Source organism: Polyodon spathula, chromosome 13, assembly GCF_017654505.1.
Source record: "Polyodon spathula isolate WHYD16114869_AA chromosome 13, ASM1765450v1, whole genome shotgun sequence".
Lineage (NCBI taxonomy): Eukaryota > Metazoa > Chordata > Actinopteri > Acipenseriformes > Polyodontidae > Polyodon > Polyodon spathula.
The window spans coordinates 37,329,050-37,349,923 of NC_054546.1; the positions used below are offsets into that span (position 1 = coordinate 37,329,050).

Sequence of the window (20,874 nt, forward strand, 5' to 3'; positions counted from 1 at the left end):
TGTAACAAACATACATTTACACAGATTGGCAACTCTGCACAATGTAAAGAATGGTGATTTCTTGAGAAACTACTTTCTGAATTATGAAAAAAAAAAAAAAAAAAAAAAAAAAAACAAACGAATTTGACAGGATCTGGGGTCACATGAAGAGCCCCCATGGCGGAGGGGGACCCAGTAAAGAAGGAGGAATCCTGGACAACAACTCCACACAGAGAAAAGAAGACCACCATAGAAACAAACTGAAAAGCCTTTTCATCTTTCTACACCTATGCCTTTTTTTTATTAATTAAAAATAATAAAGCAAATTAATAAAAATAAACAACTCTCTCTCTCTCTCTCTCTCTCTCTCTCTCTCTCTCTCTCTCTCTCTCTCTATATATATATATAAAGTTGAACATTGTGGTTGTAAAATATGGTAAATGCATTGTATTAACACTTTTTCTATGGAATAGTTCACAATCCTTTGTTTTTGCAATTCCAGTTCTGTTTTTTTTTTTTTCTCTGATGCACAAATAACCAATTGGGAGCTAAAAATCTAAATAAATCTGTATCTGAGGGTATTCCAACACCAACCATTAGCTGTTTGCAAACAGGGAAGGGAAAAGACCATTGAATTTGCCTAATAAGTGAGAGGGCTGGCTGTTAGCATCTTCCTGACTTTCATGAGAAAAGAAGGAGGAGAACTGGTTTGGAGGCTGCGTCTGTCCTGCCACACTACCTCATTGGACTGGACACACACATACAGCAGCACAGCAAGAGCGCCTCACAGTACACTCAGAGTGATGTTTCAGAGATCAATGCCCTCGGCGGCCCTAGCTGCCACCCTTATTCTGGTTTTGGGGTGTAACACCCCTACAGTACAGGGGGACACCTGTCCTAAGGAAGATTTGAAATTTGGGGGCACATGTTACAAGTTTGTCAAGGAGCCCATGTCCTGGACACAAGCCCAGAAGTTTTGTATCAGCAAAGGAGAGAATCTGTTCCACTATACTGATGGGGAGACAAAGGAGTTCCTTAGTCAACATCTGGGCCAAGACCAGGCATGGTGGGTCGGGCAGGACCTGTCAGATGGGGAGAATTTGAAAATGAAACCAACCGGTAAGCTTCCCTTAAACAATTCAATAGAGTGAGAAAAAAAAAAAAAAAAGAGAGAGAGAGAGAGAGAGAGAGAGAGAGAGAGAGAGAGAGAGAGAGAGAGAGAGAGAGAGAGAGAGGGAAAGATTTCTAACTGAGTCCAAATTTGAAACTTAATATTTCCAAAAAGAATTTTTTGACTGGTAGAACGTGACCTTCTAAATTACTGGTATTGTTAATTTTAAAGCATTGGTCTCTATTCACAAAAGCCTTGAGTAAAGAATGTGTTTTTATGAATAAAATACTGTTATTTATACAACAAGCTTTGAGATATCTGGCATCCACTGTTTGTTTTTATAGTCGGTGATCCTGAATGAATATAATTCTTACCGGATCCCAATTTTGGAATCTGACTTTCGTTCATTCATTTAAATTCAGCGACCGAATAACCGGGAGAATCACACGTCTATGGATTACATTTATTTAGGGTTACTTCATTTTCCACAGTTATATAAACAGAATACTCCATGAACGTTCCTAGAGTGCTGTGGTTATTTCACTCAACAGGAGAGCTGTAAACAGACCACTCATCCCTTTTGGTGGCTTGTGGGTTATCGGCAGTCCTCATTCGTGGAATAACTACAGTGCTCTGTGAATGCCCATGGTGTATCTATAAACTGAAGAAACTTTATTAGATTGTTGTTGACTGTCTTAACAACAGCCAACAGCTGTTTCATGAATAATCAATGTAACTGCATTTTATTCATTAAAGTTGACTTGACTGAAAGCCCTGTCTATACTGTTTTCTTTTAAATAACAGTAAGTTTGGTATTCATTAAACTTTTTCAACACTGCAGTGGGGAAAAAAAACAACAGCAGCGTTCTAAATATAACACTCAATTATATTAATCAAAACCCTGAGTTAAGTCTTAGTAAATAGGTTTCATGAACTGTTTTGCATTCCTTCTAGAATAAACTGCAGCTTTGAGGTAGCTTAGCCACCCCCCAATGCCTATCGTATGGGCTTTTATGTGAATTCTGATTTCTAGTCCTGTTTCTATTATAGTTTAGCATTGGTACTTTTATGTTATATTTTTTTAACAATTGTTTAATATTTGTTTTCCAGAAAATAAAGTAATACAAGAACAAATGGATACAAATGAATAGTGGGAGCTCTAAAACACACAAAGAAATACAGTAACAGGAATACAAAATTAATTAATAATCCAAAATAATAATACATCATATATATATATATATATATATATATATATATATATATATATATATATATATATATATATATATATATATATAAGGGGGGCTAATTAAGCAAATTTCTGAGATAAGAAAAAGCAACCACCAAGTGCATACTTTCTATTTTTAAAGAAAAAACTTTAATCTGAACTTGATGCCAAGTGAACGTTTTTTATCTATATATTTTCAAATTTAAAAAGTTTTTTTCAGATACTGTAATTATTGCTGATTGTTTTGTAATTAAAGCAACATATTGTGATGTTGCTTCAACAAGCTAGACATTTGAAACCATCTTTTGTGGTTAAATCATGAACTATTAACATGGTCAACTTTGCTTTAATACGGTGAACCACTGCCAGACCATGCCTGGTATGTGGCAACACACACTGTACCAATTTTTCATGATAAATCTACTGGGTGAAAGAAATAGTTCTGGTGATGAAAGCTCACAACTTTTAATTGTGACCATATTTATTTTGTAGTGGCTCTTTGGATCATTTCTATCAGATGGGAAGATCAAAAAAAATAAAACAAAGAGCAGACGCTTCATTTCGGTATGGTACAGATTACTATATGATATCTAAACACTTGTGAGAACTAACTGGTCCAAAATAATCCTCACTGATACAAAAAGGCAGGCACACAAACCCACTCGCACACACATTTGCATGCTGCCCCTTGTCGCCTTTGCACACACAACTGTGATTCCCATGCACTCTGAAATCAGACACTGCAGGTCACCTCTGCCCTGTGTTGAGTGTGAGGCAACACTGTGGGGCCTATTTCCATCATTTCCATAGCATTTCCATCTTCGGAAAACTCAAAAGACTCATTTGACTTTTTTGCATTTAACCCTATCATACCTGATATGTGTGTTCTGAGGCTTCTTGCTGTATATGACTGTATTTGAACACTACCATTTGAGATTCAAAGGAATGCCATTTTGTTTGTTTTTTTTTTTGTTTAATCGGATTTACGTTATTTTCATTTCATTTAGAAGCATGTCATTTGTTTGAGCAACCCCGTGGTTCTGACTGAAACTGACATCTTATTTGACAGGTAGTGAGGGCCAGAAACTAACATGATTTGACACCTTGTAATATAAAATAAATGATAAAAAGACAAAAAGTGTATTGTAGTATACAATTTGAAAAGCATAGCAAAGTTCAGTAAAGCAAAATATTGTGAAATCATGGTAAAGCACCGATAAGCATGATGAGTCACATACAGTAGAAATATTGTTAAGCAGGGTATAATCCATGGGTAACAATGTCAATGTTGTTCCATGCTTGGTACAACATCTTAAACAGCCAGATTACTTTTAAAAACGACTGTGGCAATCTGTTATAAGTGTTTAAAATGTAGTCCTGCGAAAGACGGCGTGCACCTGTACAGAAATCGTTCTCAGTGACTGTGTTACATGCCTTACCCCAGAACTACAGCCTAATGTTTCTGTTGTCCCAGCTTGTGACAGCAGAACCACACAGCTCCATGTAAAATTAGCATGTGGTCTGAGCTTGTGGTGGAAGCACGTGAGAGTAAAGTTTTACAGTATCTGTTTTAATTCAAAGATAAGTATAAGATTGTTATTATTATATTGCACTGGTCTGATAGGGTTGCAAACTAGTAGTGAAATGGTAACATAGTAATTCCATTGTTTGCCAGTGAGTATTGGTTCATACATAAGCAATAACCAAGGGATGCAGCGAGTGTACAAGGAGTAGAGAACATATGGCAGAGTCAAAGATTTACATTGGGAGACTGTTCTAGTCAAGTACACTAGATGCATTGTGTAGATGAGAAGTGTTTTAGTGTTCCTTTTTTATGGACTTGGAATGGACTAAAAGACTACAAGTGAATACATCTGTCAAGGAGTAGACTAGCTGGTGTATTGCTTTGTAGTACACAAGAGACCTGGGCTTGGTTCCAATCAAATGAGAAGTGATTTCTGGCAGTCATTGTGGGGGGGTATGACCTGGCCATGACTGAATTGCCACGGGGATAAGCCAAACAGTTCACTACGTAGCATTGGTTTCCAAATGCCAACTAGTTACAGCTTTGCATGTGCTTTGTATGCATTTTAAATACCCTTTCTATTTAAATTGTCATCATTTGTATCAGGTTTGAGGGCACGTAGAGAATAACATGTAAGGTCAGTATAGTGACCAGTTCAATGGGGTCTTAAAAGCAGGGGTAAGGGGTTGTTCTTTTGTTAATAAACTTAAGCTACTTTAATTCTCAGTTAAGCCTTTAACAGACTTTTCTTAATAAAACGTGCCAATGAGTCTCAGTGTATCATGATGCATGTGTATGCATGGGGGTTTAACGTGGTTTCTTTAGGATGGTTGATACTGCATTTTGGTTGTGTTTTAGTGCACTGATGCTCACTATTGTGTTCCAGAGATCATGCCCTCAGTAATTACTTGCTACCATTATTCTTTTTATATTGCCTTAGTAAAACGGAATGAGTTGATTCTAAAGTTATTTGCGGATATTGCGCAAAGTTGTTGGGGTCAGTAAGACTCCACTCTAACTTTGTGTTCCTCTCTGGCTGCGGCGGTCAGGAGTTGTCCCTTCAGCCTCTGACAGCGACTCCTTCTGCACCTACGTCATCCTCAACCCCACTTTCCAGTCAGTGACCACATCCAGATGCAATCTGAGGCTCTACTTTGTCTGCCAGAAAGGTAAGCCATGCCAGCACACCCTCCACAAATATATTCAAGTAATTTAGAGTCGCCAATGGCACCCAGGGACCCAGTAACACAAGGGCAGCAGAGGATGAGAGTGAAAAATGACCACTAGGGGGTGTAGTTTCCACCTCTTGTTAACCTGTGATTTTGTATAGAGATTTTCCTTTTCCTAACACTCAGCTCCTACAATTGAAGGGGGCAATTCCAGATAAATAATGATCGAAGCAAACACAACAAAACTCAAAGCCAGCAGACACCTTTATAATGCTTCAATTAACAGCACGTATGAAGAAGACATTATTTAAAGATACCTTTCACATTTATTATCAGTACTAATGTGAAATCATCATAAACAGTCATTAAGATTAAGAAGAGCTGAAAGTACAACTTTGAAATAAAGTGTTCCAGATACTTTGTGTGTGTGTGTGTTGTTTTAAAAAATAAATATTTAAACCAGTGCTAGAATCACTAAAAACTTTGCCCCCTCCCAGAATATGAGGTAGCAATCCGGAAGAAGCGTGACAATAATGCTACACAGGTAAGGACTTTCTCTGTGTTTGGACAGAACTTCTGAGAGCATGGGTATTTGCATTACTGCAGACAACAAGTAGTGTTCAATGCAGGTGTAAACCGAATAAGAATATTAAAGTTTGCTTGTATTTTCCTTATTTTACTGTGAACTTCAGAGTTAACGGGCTTGTTATAATTTAATACTTACATCAGAACTGTAGTTAAACCATCATTAGGAAAGCATGCAGAAATGCAACAGCTTTTGGAAAACATTCAGAACCAACTTGATTGATTGTACTGTTAAAAAGAGTTACTTTTTAAAACCGTACGTCCTTTTTACATTTAGGACTCTTTGTGAAGTAAACTTCACTTTAAGCCTGAGAAATGTGAGATGAACGGTTCTGTTTCCACTCGAATGTGACGTTTTATCATAACAGACAGGGTTAACTGTGCAGATATACCTGTTCAAAACCACCTTTAGTTAGCTTTGCTGAATGGTTTTTAAATTTTTTTTTTTTTACAGACATCGAATTCTGATACAAGTCGATTCCTGAGAGGTAGGGATAACCAATCCGAAGCTGAACGGGTCTGCTCAGAAAAGCTGACATTTTTTATGCAACAAATCAGATTATCAGACTAAACCTAATATGAAAGATGACTCATTTGATATTTAATTTGCTAGTTTGCCACTTTAGGAGGGTATAAAAAGGTGCTTTAGTGTAAGTCCACCTGTTTCAGATTTTCTTGTAACTCAGAAAGTCAATTTATTTCATGTACCTTAAACAGTTCTATGTTAATGAGATTTTCAGAAATAATTCAATAAATCCTACCTGACGTGCACTATTAGCTATTTAGAAAAATTCTTCAATCAGGCTTCAGTCCTTTAAGCAGCTTACTTGAAAGGGCGGACAACACAAACATGCTTCGTTGGATGAAGCCTCCCTATCTCTCCGCTAACACTGTCCTCTTTCCTCTACAGCTCTGAACATAACCATGGAGAACATGAGGAAACCAAACTTCAGCATCCTCGCAATTGTCCAGGTAAAATGTGTGGGGGTATCCGTTATAAGTTCTGTTCTTGCCAACCGACTGCAATTCCTTCGTGAGAGAGTTTCCACATCCATCGGGTGCAGGCCAGATGTTTAAGTTGTTCAGAAGGGATAAGCACTCTTTAATAAGGTTCCTTACATGAACAGAAGTTTATCTCGTATAGAATAAAATGGATAGTAACTCTTACTGAATTTTCCCCCAAAGCGAAAATGCTATGTTACTGTTATACTGTTATTTTAAAAATAAATAATAATAATAATAATAATAATAATAATAATAATAATAATAATAATAATAATAATAATAATAATAATATTTAAGTATTATTAGACCTTACATTAAAAAAAAATAATTAAATAACACCTTTCATAGTGTATCACCATCACAAAGCGCTTTACAAGATACAAGACTAGGGTGTGTGAATTATGCATCAGCTGCAGAGTCACTTACAACAACGTCTCACCTGAAAGATGGAGCACAAGGAGGCTAAATGGCTTGCTCAGGGTCATGTAGGGAGTCAGGGGCTGACCTGGGATTTGAGCCAGGGACCTCCTGGTTATAAGCCCCTTTTATTTAACCACTTGACCACACAACCTGCTGATTAGTAATCCAATGTGTTCACCACTAAACAGGAAGATATGTTGGAGTTGGCTGAGAATTTTTTGAACGTGGCAGAAAAGGAAGTTGAACAAGCTTCATTTACTTACAAGGTAAAGTGTGCGTGTGTATACTTACATAGATATATATCCTGTACAGTCACTCTACTGGTTAAACAGGGTGTTTTTATTTATTTATTTATTTATTTATTTATATTTATATGCTGGTGCTGGAAATCCCATCATCTATTAAATAATGCATGGTCTACAGACATTTGCCTGTGTGTGATTGACTGCAAACATAACCAAATAAACATGGTCATAATACTATTGATGCTGTGTCTGTACGCTTTATTTTCAAGTGAATCAGATGGGTGGCCTCACTGGGGGAGTACTAGGCTTTCCATTCATTTCATCCACAGTGAAATAATATATTTAAGACTTCACTATAATTTCAACTCGCTATTAGGAAGCAAAACAGAAAATTCCATAATTGGTAATGACGTTGCTTCCATGGCTGTTGCTACCCGGTAAGCACAATCTTCTCCTGTGCACAGCCCTCTGCTGTTCAGTTCAATACAGAGAACTTGGAGCCTTGGACATTACCCAATTTAGGATTATTTTGTATTGCTGCTCCTTCCTAGTACAGTGCCAAATCACTTCCTATTTTAATGAGAAGATGATTCTGTACCAGAAGACAGAAGTCTATTTCTCTTTATCCAGTGTTGTATTTGAAAATCCTGAAGCTAAACAAGAAAAGGATCAGCTGCTTTTTTATCTCTCTTTTATCTTTTCTATAAAAATTAATAAATAAATAAAAATAAAAAGATAAAAGAGAATGTGGTCATATATTTAACTGACATTGCTTCCCCTACAGCTCCAGTACATGAACATCTTGTTGAAGAGCTCTGCCATGCTCCTTTCCGGAGAGGTCATCTCTGATTCAGTCCTAAACAAGACGACTGAATTTATCATCAAAGGAGCCAATTCAATCCTAGTATCCTCCAGATCTGTCTGCCCTAAACCAAATGTCACCTCTAAAGAGGTATGATAGGTTATACGGTTATATAAGCCAATATCCGTCATAAGAGTGTGCCGTCCCCCGTCCCCCGGGGTGGGGGTGTACTCCCCCCACCAAAAATTGTGGTTTTTTTTACTCTCAAATAATACTCAAGCTGATATTGATGTCAACCAAAAAAAAAAAAATGTACTACCATAACTGTTATTTTAAAAAACCTATTCTTCATCTCATTCATAAATATAGTCAGAATGCTTTTGTTTCCCACAGTGAGACGGATTATTACAATTTGTCCACTAAGTGATAATTCCAGATTTAAAAAAAAAATTTGTTTGTGAACAATTATTTTTATTAATTTGTTCTTTCTTTTCCCCACCCCTTGGGAAGAGGGAAGTGGGGGAGACAGTACAGACCAAAGGATATCACAGCAATACAGAAAAATAACATAATATCAAGACAAAAACAAGAAAATTACAACAAGATACAATAAAATATTATAACTAAAATACCAAGGAAAGAATATTCCTTAATTAATTGAATGAAATGCTAGTGAGAAATGCCATAATCTACACTTGATCTTACTCAAACAACAGTGCCTTTTTATCTGCAGCAGTATTCAAGTGTAGCAGGAAGATATAAGGGCAGCAAAGTGGAGTTAGACCAGTTGATTGAGGAATTAGATATATCTGCAAGATATAACAATAAATCATCCACCTAAAATGCTGCAATACAGCCCACAAAGAATCCCATTCCACACTGTCAAAGGCTTTTTCAGCATCTAATAACAGAACGGGGGGGGGGCAAGGGCGATCCCTCAGCCAGATCTATAACACGAAGCAAACGACGCAAATTATCTGAAGCAAGTCTGCCTTTCATAAACCCCGTCTGATTGTGGTGAAGCTGACTGACTAAACACTTAGCATAAATTTGTATGTCAGCATTCAAGAGAGACGGCGGACGATAGCTAGAACATTCTATAAATCCTGAGAATACATGTGGTCCCCAATAGTCTGTATCACTTTCAAGTTTGTTGTTCGATGCTTTGTTGTTCCAGATTGAAATACTTTCAGATCTGTATATGAAGATCATTGATAATATCGATCTGGCAAAACTGAATGCAATTAAGTCTAGGGATCCTCCCTTCATCACCAACACTGCATTCTTCAGCTCCTACATCTCCAGGTAGGGGGCGATATAGAGCAATTCTGCTGGTCTGCTGACATTTCCACAGTGGATGTATACAATATCCTCCCACACTTTGCATTTGCACTCAACCTCAACTATTAGGGGGATTATATATGAAGCCAAAAGAGTAACTGCATTTCAAAGAAAACAGTGTGCCTATGTTCATGTTCTGTGTTATACTAATTATATTCACTTAAAAAAACAAAAACAAAACATACATTTACTATTTTTACATTAGTGATGGGAGCTGTCTAGTTAAATGTGTTTCTCTGATTTATTTACCCACATTTCTCTTGTTCTGTAGTGAAATATTACAGGAGCTGGGCAGCAAGAAAGTGTTTATCAGTAACAGACATGCAAGCTTTATTTTGCCTGATGCTGACACCCTGAAGGAAAAAATAAAGACGCTCCAGGAAATCAAAATACAGGTTTGTTTGACCAACAGTGTTTTTTCCTCTATTTGTTTGCATGTCTCTTTGTCTGTCTTTCTACCTGGTAGTACCCTCTATTCGTTTCAATATTATTCCCAAGTAGCATAGAGAAAAGTGTTGTTTGAAACGTATTCAATGTTTAAACATCAAGGATCTTGGTCCATAGCGCAGAACTACATCAAGGTCTAAAACCTGAAAAAAGACCTGGAAAAAAAACAGCCAAGTTTAAAATGATCTTTTGAGAAAGATCAAAATGAAGTGAATTACAATAACCAGTAATTCATTACTATCAGCAGTACATCCAGTCAGCTAAAGTACTGATTGACTGTCCGTCCGTGTGTCTGTCTGTCTAAATTACGTTCGGTCAGGTCACTAACACTATTCATGCATCTCCTCAGATGACGAGCTTTAATCAGAACCCCTTCACCTGGCCATCAAAGGAGAACATCACAGGTACTGTGGCCAGCCTGTCAATGAATTCTGGTGGACAACAGATCGCCCTGCGCAACCTTACAAACTATATTGAGGTACAAAGAGGGTACTGAGTAAGAAAGGAAAGTGCAAGTGTCCTTCTATAAAATGTGTTTAGCTGAATGATAAAAAGCTGCAGCTTGTTTCGATGGGTACCCTGTTCCCAGAATACATAAATACAGTAGCATTGGGGAGATGGTAGTAGAAGTGAGATGGCAGTGCATATTAGCATTTTGCTGTGCTCTGAACCCTACAGGTGAATCATTGTGCATTGTGCTGTGCTCTGAACCCTACAGGTGAAGCATTGTGCTGTGCTCTGAACCCTACAGGTGAAGCATTGTGCATTGTGCTGTGCTCTGAACCCTACAGGTGAAGCATTGTGCATTGTGCTGTGCTCTGAACCCTATAGTTGAAGCATTGTGCTTCCCTAACTCACTCACTGACAATCAGCCTTGTCACAAGAATTTTTTGCATAGCAAGTGATCAAAGCCAAATCAACAATAGAATCAAAAAGAACATGCATGCAGTGGTAGGTTATTCGTAGGTAATTCATGGGTTAGCAGGGTTATTAGTTTAAGGGTCATGATATAAAGATTTAGCTGTTGGTCATTTACACCACCCTCCCCACCAATAATACCATGCTAGGGTAATTGTTTTGTTGTGACACTGTCTCTCTGTCTGTCCAGATTATCCTTCCCCGTCCAGAGATTCGAACCCCCCCCTCAAAATTTCTTAGCACCCCCGGGAACCCTATCATCATCACCTTAAACATCACCAAGCCCAGTGATACAGTCATTCTCACTGTGGAGCCCAGCAAAACCATCGTCCTGCAGATGCACCTGGCACGAGGGTTCAAACCCACCTCCACAAAGTACCACTTCACCACCAACCTGTCATTTAAAAATCCAGGTAAGTACCCAGGTTGACACAAATACCACCAAACAGCCACCCTGCCAAAGGTACCACCCACACAGCTCAACCCTTTGTGTAACTCTGCATTTAATCCCCATTACCTCACCCCAAATCTTTACAAATGAATTCCCTTATAGAGTGAATAAACTGCTTCGTATTCCTGTTGAAATTTATCATAATTTCCAAAGACATTTCTTTATGTTATATGAAAAGCATTATGGTGGATCTCTTTGTTAACTTTCTTTTAAACCTGTGAATAATGAAATCTATACCTGCCTGAACAATTGGACACATTGTTTACATTTTTTTCTATTCAATAATGCTTCATTGGCATGATACATTAAACAAACTGTCTCAAGCTCCCACTCTCTCTCACTCTTCTTGATTTTCTCTTCCAGTCTCCTGTTTCCCCTCTCAATTCTGTTCGATTCATTTAATGCTTTCCTCTCTCACTCTCTCTCTCTCGCTCAGCTGATTATCGCTGGTTGCTGACTCCAGAGATGCTGAATTTAGGAATGGGAACCTGGTACCTCAAGGTCACTCCAATTAATTACATGGACAAGGAAAACCTAACCATCAGGGTGATGTCCTTCACCTCTCGTTGTTTGTTCTGGAATCCAGGCAGCCTGGACTGGAGCGAAGATGGCTGTAAGGTCAGTCTCTCACACACACCTATTCATAGCATCAAAATGTACACTCCAAGAAGTATTGGGACAGGTGAGCTGTTCAGAACAACTGAGGGAGGGAATTTGCTGCACATGTTACCACACTCAAGAAACTGTGTTCACTTGCCTTGGTATCTAACAATCCCCAAATACTTTTTTTATGAAAAAGAATAACTGTCAGTTAATAACAGAATTATGTTTAGTTTACTGTATAATGATATATTGTATGTAAACAAACAGTGAGTCTTGCAAGAAACGTGGGTCTCAATTTAATTAATTTAAGCTTGGCAAAGGGGTTTTAGTTAAAGAAGAATTCGTGAGATCAGTTTTTATTTCTACATCCAGTGACAGGTTAATAAAATCAAAATTGGATCATATTTACTCTGTTCATTGTATACATTTATATTTTCCTAAAGCGCTAAAGCCAGCTGAATTTGCATGGGAAGCCTATAGTTATTGTAAAGATTTTTTGATATTTTAAATTTATTTATTATTTATTAAACGTAGCAGGTATCATCCCGTGTAGATTACAGTTCAGATGATAAAAAAATTGTGCTCCTGCGTCAACCAAAGCCTGACGCATTTTTTGGAAAAACCTTTCAAAATCTTCTTCTTGGGAACCATTTAACCAACTAACTCCTAACTTGGTAGGCATCATCCTAGGGACAATGGAATTCAATTATCGCAAAATGATAAAACAATCGTAAAACAAGATGGTGGCCAGACCTACATTTCGTTCTTAAATTTAAAACCGGTTTAGTTGATTAACTCCAAAGTTGACAAGCATCATCCCTGTGTCAATACAATTGATTTTTCAGAAATGGTGTTTGTGCATAAAGCAAGATGACAACCTGAAGAAGAAGTTGAAAAATTCTTAAGTCAAATGTAAAACTAGCTTACAACTCCTTACAAAGTGCAGATAGATTAATGGTTAATGCAGATAGGTTATGGAACATATATAGGAAATCATATGTACGCTATCCAAAAATCACCTTGCCTGCGACCTTTGACCGCTCCTTAATTTAAAATGTAAACCTAGCTTATATCTCCTTACAGTGTATATAGGTTAATTGTTACTATCGAACACAGATAGGAACCCGTATATGCTCTATCCAAAAATCACCTTGCCTGTGACCTTTGACCTCTCTAAGGTCAAATGTAAAACTTACAGTGCACATAGGCTTATCATTACTATGAAACACATTTAGGAACCCGTATATGCTCTATTAAAAAAATTACTTTGATTGTGACCTTTGACCTCTCCTTAAAGTTAAATGTAAAATTAGCTTATAACTCCTTACTATGTGTAGATAGGGTCATGGTTATTATGGTGTTTAAAGTTATAAAGCATCGTGAGATAATGAACTAATGCAATATTTTGAATTGAAACTTCTCCATAAAACTGACCTGTTGATGACACCTGTGCTGCAATGCTACAGCTTGCCAAAATTTCCAACTGGTACTGAGCTTGGAAGCTGTAAAACTGCCTGGCAGTTCCAGTGATTAGTAGTAGTAGTATTAGTTGTTGTAGTAGTATTAGTATTAGTATTATAATTATTATTTGTTTATTTAGCAGATGCCTTTATCTAAGGCGACTTACAGAGACTAGGGTGTGAACTGTGCAACAGCTGCAGAGTCACTTACAACAACGTCTCATCCAAAAGACAAAGCACAAGGAGGTTAAATGTCTCGCTCAAGGTCTCATAGTGAGTCAATGAGTGAGCTGGGATTTTAACCGGGGACCGCCTGGTTACAAGCCCTGTTCTTTAACCACTGGAACACACAGCCTCAAATTCCAACATAAATTGCCTATTTGCATTTTACTTGTTGTTAAACAAATGGTCTGACAGTTATTTCAGCAAGTAAAAGGTATCATTTATTTACGAAGCATCAAGTTTCTTTTGCAATAACATGTGTGGTGCTTTCCAGCCACTCTGTCTGGCCCTCTTCTTCTTCTCCTATATGCAGCTCAGGGAAGAAAAAGATTTATAAGCAACAATATTTTCAACATGTTGTAAGTTGACAACCATCTTAAATATGCAAACATAATGTTTCAAACACCTTGTCTTCTCTCTGGGTTTTTGCTTTGAGTTTAACCCCTCGTCTCTCGGCAGGTTGGCATACTCTCTCAGCCCAGGGAGATGCATTGCCTGTGCAACCACCTGACTTTCTTCGGGAGCTCGTACTTCGTCATGCCCAACACGGTGGACCTGTCGCGCACGGCCGAGTATTTCTCCACGATCAATCAGAATTATGTGGTGGTGTTGCTGGTCTCTGCCTTCTACGCCCTCTACCTTGTCACGGTGGCCTGGGCCTGGTGGGAGGACAGGAAGGCGGTCAAGAAGGTAAACCATCTGGAGGCTGTGGAGCAGTAGAATGTTGAACCTCACACACGCGGTAGTGTGGTTTGTCAAAATTGGTATCCCCCCCAAAATAAAATCATACTTACCTAGGTTTCTCTCAAGCAGACACTTCCATTGAAGCATAAGTATAAACTGGATTAACTCTGTGTTGCCAAATATTGCTTTCTTGCTACATTCCTGAAAACTGCATTTGTCAATATAGGCTTGATGTAGGCTAGGGGCTAGGTTGTGACCACCAAACTAGTTCCACTAGTTTCTCCAGAGGGGGAATGTATGTTGAAATAACCTCACAAATAAAGAAAACATGACTTTTTAGTCATTTATAAATCATTTATAAATATTATGCACTATTATGACTTATTCAAACATGTGCATGATCTTTGTATGTGTCTGGTTCTCTGGTAATTCTGGGCATCTCCATGTGGTTTTCAGAGGAACCTGACCCTTCTGACTGACAAAAACCCCTGCGCTCAGTACCGCTACCTGCTGACTGTGTACACAGGGCATCGGCGTGGAGCTGGCACCTCTGCCAAGGTGAGGAATGAAGAAGTTTCAAATTGAATTTTCTTCAGGGTTTTTTTTTTTTTACTGCTCCCTCCTTATAGTGATCGTTATGATATTATACAGTATGTGATTCTAATTGCAGTTACTCAAAGGCTGCATTGAATTTATTCTGTCTGTTGTAGATATTTGCATCCTAGATGAGACCATACAAAGTGTCTTTACATGAGTAAGATCAAGCGTCATCTTGACTTTTGTTTTTTTGGCAATACCCTGAGCACTGGATTGTGCTGGCACTCAGCTGTATTGCATAAGAATTTGCCACAAGAACTGATGAGCATCTTTTTACTTATTAAAAAAATGCTTAAAAATGACTAATATTAATAGTAATTGCAATTACTGGTAATTACTGGAAGCGTGAAAAGTCATTGAGACCTTGTGTGTGTGAGTGAGTGTGACCCAAGGGCTGCCAATCCCATCCTAGTTGTTTTTTTTTTTTAAATTGATTTAGTGAATACTATTAATGGTAAAACAAGGATCAGATTCCATTGCCTGTAGATTTCAGTGAGACAATGAAGAAGCAGACAATAGTGTTTGCTATTGGACAGAGATACAGCGAAGCAGACAGGTGTGTGTCTGTGTGGACAACTGCTGAAGCTTCATTTGTAGTCATATCTCTTTGCAAATAACTAAAGTCTTTCTAACATGAGCGCTCTTGTCCTGGCAAAGCAGAAAGAGGACGTGGTCACATATTAAAGCATTTTATATAGATATACAGTAAACAGGCCTTTAGACCACAATGGTAAAGATAGAGGATCATTTATATAATCTCAGGTCAAGCTGTAACAGTGTTTACAGGTGTTTTCATGTTTTGGGATTTGTTTATTTTTTTAAACTTTTTTCACAGGTCAACTTTTGTGGGAATTTAGTTTTGGGATAATGGTTCTGGCTACAGTCAAGGAGTTTCTACTAATAATGCACCAAGCACATTTCAATCTTGACCCGAAAACCCACAGAATGACTCTCTCTTTCTCACTGCAGGTGGTGGTGACTCTGATTGGCTCAGAGGGAGAGAGTGACCCCCACCACCTGATTGACCCTGAGAAGCCAGTCTTCGAGAGAGGGGGGGTGGACATGTTTCTTCTGACCACACCCTTCTCACTGGGGGAGCTGCAGACAGTGCGGTTGTGCCACGACAACTCGGGGGACTGTCCTGCCTGGTGAGTAGAGGGGGAAGAAGTAGGATTTGATTGGCTCCTACCGTAGGTAGAAATTAAGTCTAGTACAAGGGGTTACTACTGGCAAAGGTGTGTAAGGAGTACTGCTGGATGAGAAATGGAGGATCATTATTAGTTCAGTGTTATTCTTTGCAATTCAAGAAGCAATCATCATTGTTAAATATCATGACTTACCTGTGCATAGGTACGTGGTCAAGGTGGTGGTTAAGAACCTGCAGACGACACAGCACTGGCACTTCCTTTGTAATTCCTGGATCGGCCAAGGGAAGGGTACCGGAGAACTGCAGAGAACCTTTACTCCCGCGCAAAATAATGAAATTACCAGCTTCAGGTAAGAGCCGCATGCACAACTACAGCCCATATTCTCTTAGGAAATTCACACATAAACACATGAACTTAGCAGCAAAAGCTCTTTGAGATTGTGGAGTCATGCCATTTGAAGTCAGGTCTACCCAAAGAAGAGTCTGGTATTTCACGTCTAGGTCCAATGATTTAAGTTCAGGCCAAGTTAAGTCTAAATCTTGAAGTTCAGTACATAAACTTGAAGTAGCTGGACTAAAAGATTTAGACTTGAATCTTTAGACTTGATTTTGAATCATCAGGGCTTACACTTAAATATTCAGATTATGGACTTCAGTCTTTAGTACTTGACTTACAGAAATGTAAATATTGATAGGGATGAAAGTAACTATTTTGTACATGTTTCACTTTTTTCAGATGTAATGCTTGTCTTTACTTGCTGATTGAACATTAAAATCATTATATACCTCCCTTGAATCCAAATACCCTAGTTTTCTTTACTTAGCATAATAAACTTTTCAGTAAACTGTAATTTTTTCCTCTGACTTAATTTCCCGGTGCGCCAAAAAGGGTCCAGTGAAGAAACGGGTTCCGTCCAGACCAGAGCAATGCAGTGCACTGGAGTAAGGGCAAACTTGCAACCATTGGTGGCAAACTATCAGACCTGTAAATATTCCCTATATATATAGTATTGGTGACTTCCAGCTGATTAACCCAGTGCTCTTTGTCATTGAACAGGAACATATTCCATAGCAAGACGACGAGTGGGTTCAAAGATGAGCACATCTGGATTTCGGTTCTAGACCCACCCCATCGCAGCCCTTTCACCCGGGTCCAGAGGGTCTCATGCTGCATGTCCCTCCTGCTCTGTACCATGGCTGTCAACATCATGTTCTGGAATTTACCTGTCGACCCCAACTCCCCTGTTGTCTTCCAGTTTAGTAAGTTATGTCTGGTAATCAACTATGTGCAGATATAGCACCTTATTATGTCAGTGTAGTGTGCATTACTCAGACTGAGCACCCCAAAAAATAAATGTACTGATAGTCTCTTTTCCCCTGCAGCTAGCGCATTGGTGTTCACCAGCCAAGAAATAATGATTGGAGTTGAAAGCGCGCTTCTCATGTTTCCCATAAACATCCTCATCATCACCATCTTCCGCAGTATCCAGCCAAGGAATCCCAGTTCCAAGGAAGGCAAAGACCTTCCGAAGAAGAGCCCATGCCCACAGACACCGTCCGAGGCCTTTGAAACTCTCCTTATGGTCAGTGTGCAAGTCGTGAGAAGAATGGGGCCATTACCCTTGAGTGGGCTCTACTTGCCATGATAATAAAACATGTTAGAAATGTTCTTACAGGACTTGCCTTGCAATCCCTTGTTTTGTGTATAAAAAGAAAATCGATGTTAACGTTGTGCCAGTTTGGTTTCATAGCTTTTTAATATCGCACTATATGTGTTACTGTTTTATTGTACCTTGTTTTCATCTGGGATCACTTTTTACTATTCCTAATTGAGTCATTCTCTTCCTGAACAGGACACAAAGACGCTAGTGGATGTTCTCAGTAAAAATAAAAAGAACAATGTGCCACCGCTGGATGGGGATCTTACTTCAGGGACTGACTTCAACAGGGCCCTGGACCTCGTCGAAATATTTATCCTGCAGCTACAAGGTAACATAAGAACATCAGAAAAGTGCTGAGTTGGTCCATCAGTGCTCATACCTCTCTAGAATACCATTAGTCCCTGCTCAGGGGATCTACTTTAGCAGCAAACAATCCATTTTTTTTGTATGTTCCTAGTGTTTTGGATGTTACCGCTTCACCATTTAAAGTATGCCATGCATTTTCTAACTGTGTAAAATAGCACTTCCTACCTCTTGTTAAACTCTTACTCAGCTTCAATGTATGCCCTTTTGTCCTACTCTCTGTCCTAATGTCAGGGGCATTCAGGGCACACTGGCTATAGACCTCAGCTAGTAACAAAACCTAGAAGTTACATCACAGATCCATTGCATCCATGTATTCTGGGACACCCTTTATATAAAACAAATCAGGCATAAAGACTTTGAGTCATTTTGTCCTCAGGAGAAAACCCTTTGGCCTTACCCACATTTTTCATGGGTTATATATTTTAGAGTGTGGTTCAGTTTTTGGGTAGGAGATCTTAAGATTGAGATTGCAGTGTTCATACATGACTTTCAAAGGCAGCTCCTCATCAGCTTCGAAAAATAGCATGTGTATGTGCATATGGATGTGTGTGCTAGTGAGAGTTCCTGTGTATTATCAGACTGGTGTGTTAATATATGAATATGTGTGTGTTGATTGTGATGTACTCTGATGTGTTCCTCCTTCCTGTGATAGGAGAACAGAACCCTAGTGACCCACACTGGATCCATGCTAGTCGATATGTGTGCCTCAGTCTGCTGCATGTGTCTGAGGGTCTGGAAAAGGTGGGGCCAGAATTTTTCCCATCCCTTGAGGCCTACGATTATTCTGCAAACAGTGTCAAACAGATGGTGCAATACCTGGACCAGGTGTGCACCAAGCAAGCCCCAGAGAGGTAATGAAATGTTGTAACAAATAATATTCAACTTTTGTTTGAATATTACCATTTTTTTTAACTTCAACTGTTTCCAGAACCACACAGATGAGCATGTTTAGCGAATTTATTTTTTCTTGAAACAGCTAATTTCAGAATCTCTGGTTGTTTCTCTAGAAAATAAAAATAGGATGTATATTGTTTGTTATAATTAGAAGTGAACATTCATATTTGCACATTTTCACAGTTAATTATTTAAGACAATCTCAAGTAAACGTTACCTCAAACTTAACGTGAGTTAATGTACATGTTTTAAATGGTAAGCATGAGAAAATAAGGCTGTGAAGGCACTTGTGTTTATTAACTACAGATAGCATGAGCAGTTGCAGTTGCTGTAAGACTGCAAACTCCTGTAGTTTATACACTGCCACTACTAATTACAATAGAAGAACAATGTCCTGCTCTTTGTCTCTCTCAGGCCCCTGCCCCCACCCAGCTCAAAGAAGAAGAAAGGCAAAAGATGCAGTCTGCCCTGGTGGTTCGTGTTTATAGGGTGGTTCATGCTGGTTTCCATTAGCGTCATCTCCACCTTCTTCACCATGCTGTACGGCTTGAAATATGGGAAAGAGTCCTCCATCAAATGGGTGCTCTCCATGGGGCTCTCGCTGTTTCAAAGCATCTTCGTTCTGCAGCCGCTGAAGGTGAGACATCTGGAATGGGTTAACAGGGTCATGAGCACTAAAAAAGGAAAGCAACACATAGTTTCAGCTCTTTCTCAGTCGAAAGCAGTGTAGAATTCCTGAGTCAGCAATTCGCTTGGATTCAGGAGGTTCAAGCAGCAAGCCATTTCCTCATCAACTTAACCCTTGTGTGTCTTACAGGTTTTGGGCGTGGCGATTTTCTTTGCTCTTATCCTGAGGCGAATGGATGACGAGGAAAGTGAAGAGGTGGAGAAAATTCTCTCAGGTGAGACATTTTCAATCAGCTATTAACAGCAAGGTCGTACATAGAAGAGTTGAAAAGAGGGATAATCACTGTGATATATTTGTCCAATGAGATAATGACAGTAGGCATTACTAGTTATATCATGACAGTATAACATCTCAACTGATCATCAGTACATGCCCACTGTAGATGAAAGTCAATATGGTATCTTGGGTAAGGGTTTATCTATAAGGATAATGGTTTTGTGACAGTGAGGTATGACCAGTGAAATTGTGATGATGAGATATCAATACAGAGATAATGAAAGGGTAGTGTATAGTACCTCACATCACAGGGATGTAAAGAAAAACATATAACAGATATTTAGTGATTGTTAAAGGCAGTACTCTAACACTCCTGTAGCACCTGCTTTTAATGTGCACTTGTATTTGATTAACTGTGCTAATCATTGTTAACTTTCGAGCGCTTCATTAGAAGTATACAGTAAAGTCAGGGCAGTAGTGAAAACGACATGAAAGCATTGCGGGATGTAATGCCTGTGTCATTGATTTTACAGATCAAAACTGTTCCTGGGAGCAAGTGAAAAGAAGAGTGTATTCTGGGGACAAAGGACCATAGGAAGACGTCAGTGTCTTGCTTTGCAGATCTCATTATAACTAGCAGTCTTTTTCATAAAGTCTACTGGTGAACCTTGTTGCCATTTTCCATATATTTACTATGTCTCCTGTAAAATCCTGAGTTTTTAAAGACTGAAATATTATGCAATATCCACCAAACATATGAACCTGTACAGGTCCAGGGGTTAAGAAACATAAATAAAATGGCTAATAAATATGACTTTTTTTTTTGCATTTTTAAATGTTTATATTAAGATAGTAACACATTGTTAGTTAGTTATATAACTTATTCCATAGTTAATGTAAATACTATCATATTATATATATATATATATATTATATATAATATATATATATATATATATATCTATTATATTATAATATATATATATATATGTATATAATGTATTAATAGATAGGATATAGATATATATTTCATTTATACCATAACTTATCTATCCTATATCTATATATAAAGTAAATATGGACTAGAGAGGAGGGCTATGTTGAAAA

The 20,874-nt window shown here is 38.3% G+C and overlaps 1 protein-coding gene across 1 annotated transcript; it reads left to right on the forward strand.

Moving 5' to 3' along the window:
* Positions 1 to 424: 424 nt before the first annotated feature.
* LOC121325323 (polycystic kidney disease protein 1-like 2) lies at positions 425 to 20,598 on the forward strand. Its single transcript, XM_041267753.1, has 23 exons — positions 425 to 1,098; positions 4,896 to 5,015; positions 5,513 to 5,559; positions 6,055 to 6,088; positions 6,511 to 6,572; positions 7,214 to 7,291; positions 8,055 to 8,222; positions 9,250 to 9,377; positions 9,685 to 9,808; positions 10,210 to 10,338; positions 10,969 to 11,191; positions 11,666 to 11,847; positions 13,974 to 14,204; positions 14,655 to 14,756; positions 15,765 to 15,943; positions 16,146 to 16,292; positions 17,000 to 17,202; positions 17,326 to 17,525; positions 17,796 to 17,931; positions 18,622 to 18,820; positions 19,278 to 19,500; positions 19,681 to 19,765; positions 20,301 to 20,598. Exons 1-23 carry the CDS (start codon positions 663 to 665, stop codon positions 20,360 to 20,362), a joined length of 3,498 nt encoding a protein of 1,165 aa, XP_041123687.1. The 5' UTR covers positions 425 to 662; the 3' UTR covers positions 20,363 to 20,598.
* Positions 20,599 to 20,874: the final 276 nt, after the last annotated feature.

What these genes read in the sequence shown, in the direction of transcription:
- LOC121325323 (XM_041267753.1), top strand. Translation starts at nt 663, where the DNA reads ATGAGAAAAGAAGGAGGAGAACTGGTTTGGAGGCTGCGTCTGTCCTGC. An exon ending in AAGCTTCATTTACTTACAAG is followed by an intron (nt 7,292 to 8,054) that starts GTAAAGTGTGCG and finishes CTTCCCCTACAG; the next exon opens with CTCCAGTACATGAACATCTT. An exon ending in AATGAAATTACCAGCTTCAG is followed by an intron (nt 16,293 to 16,999) that starts GTAAGAGCCGCA and finishes GTCATTGAACAG; the next exon opens with GAACATATTCCATAGCAAGA.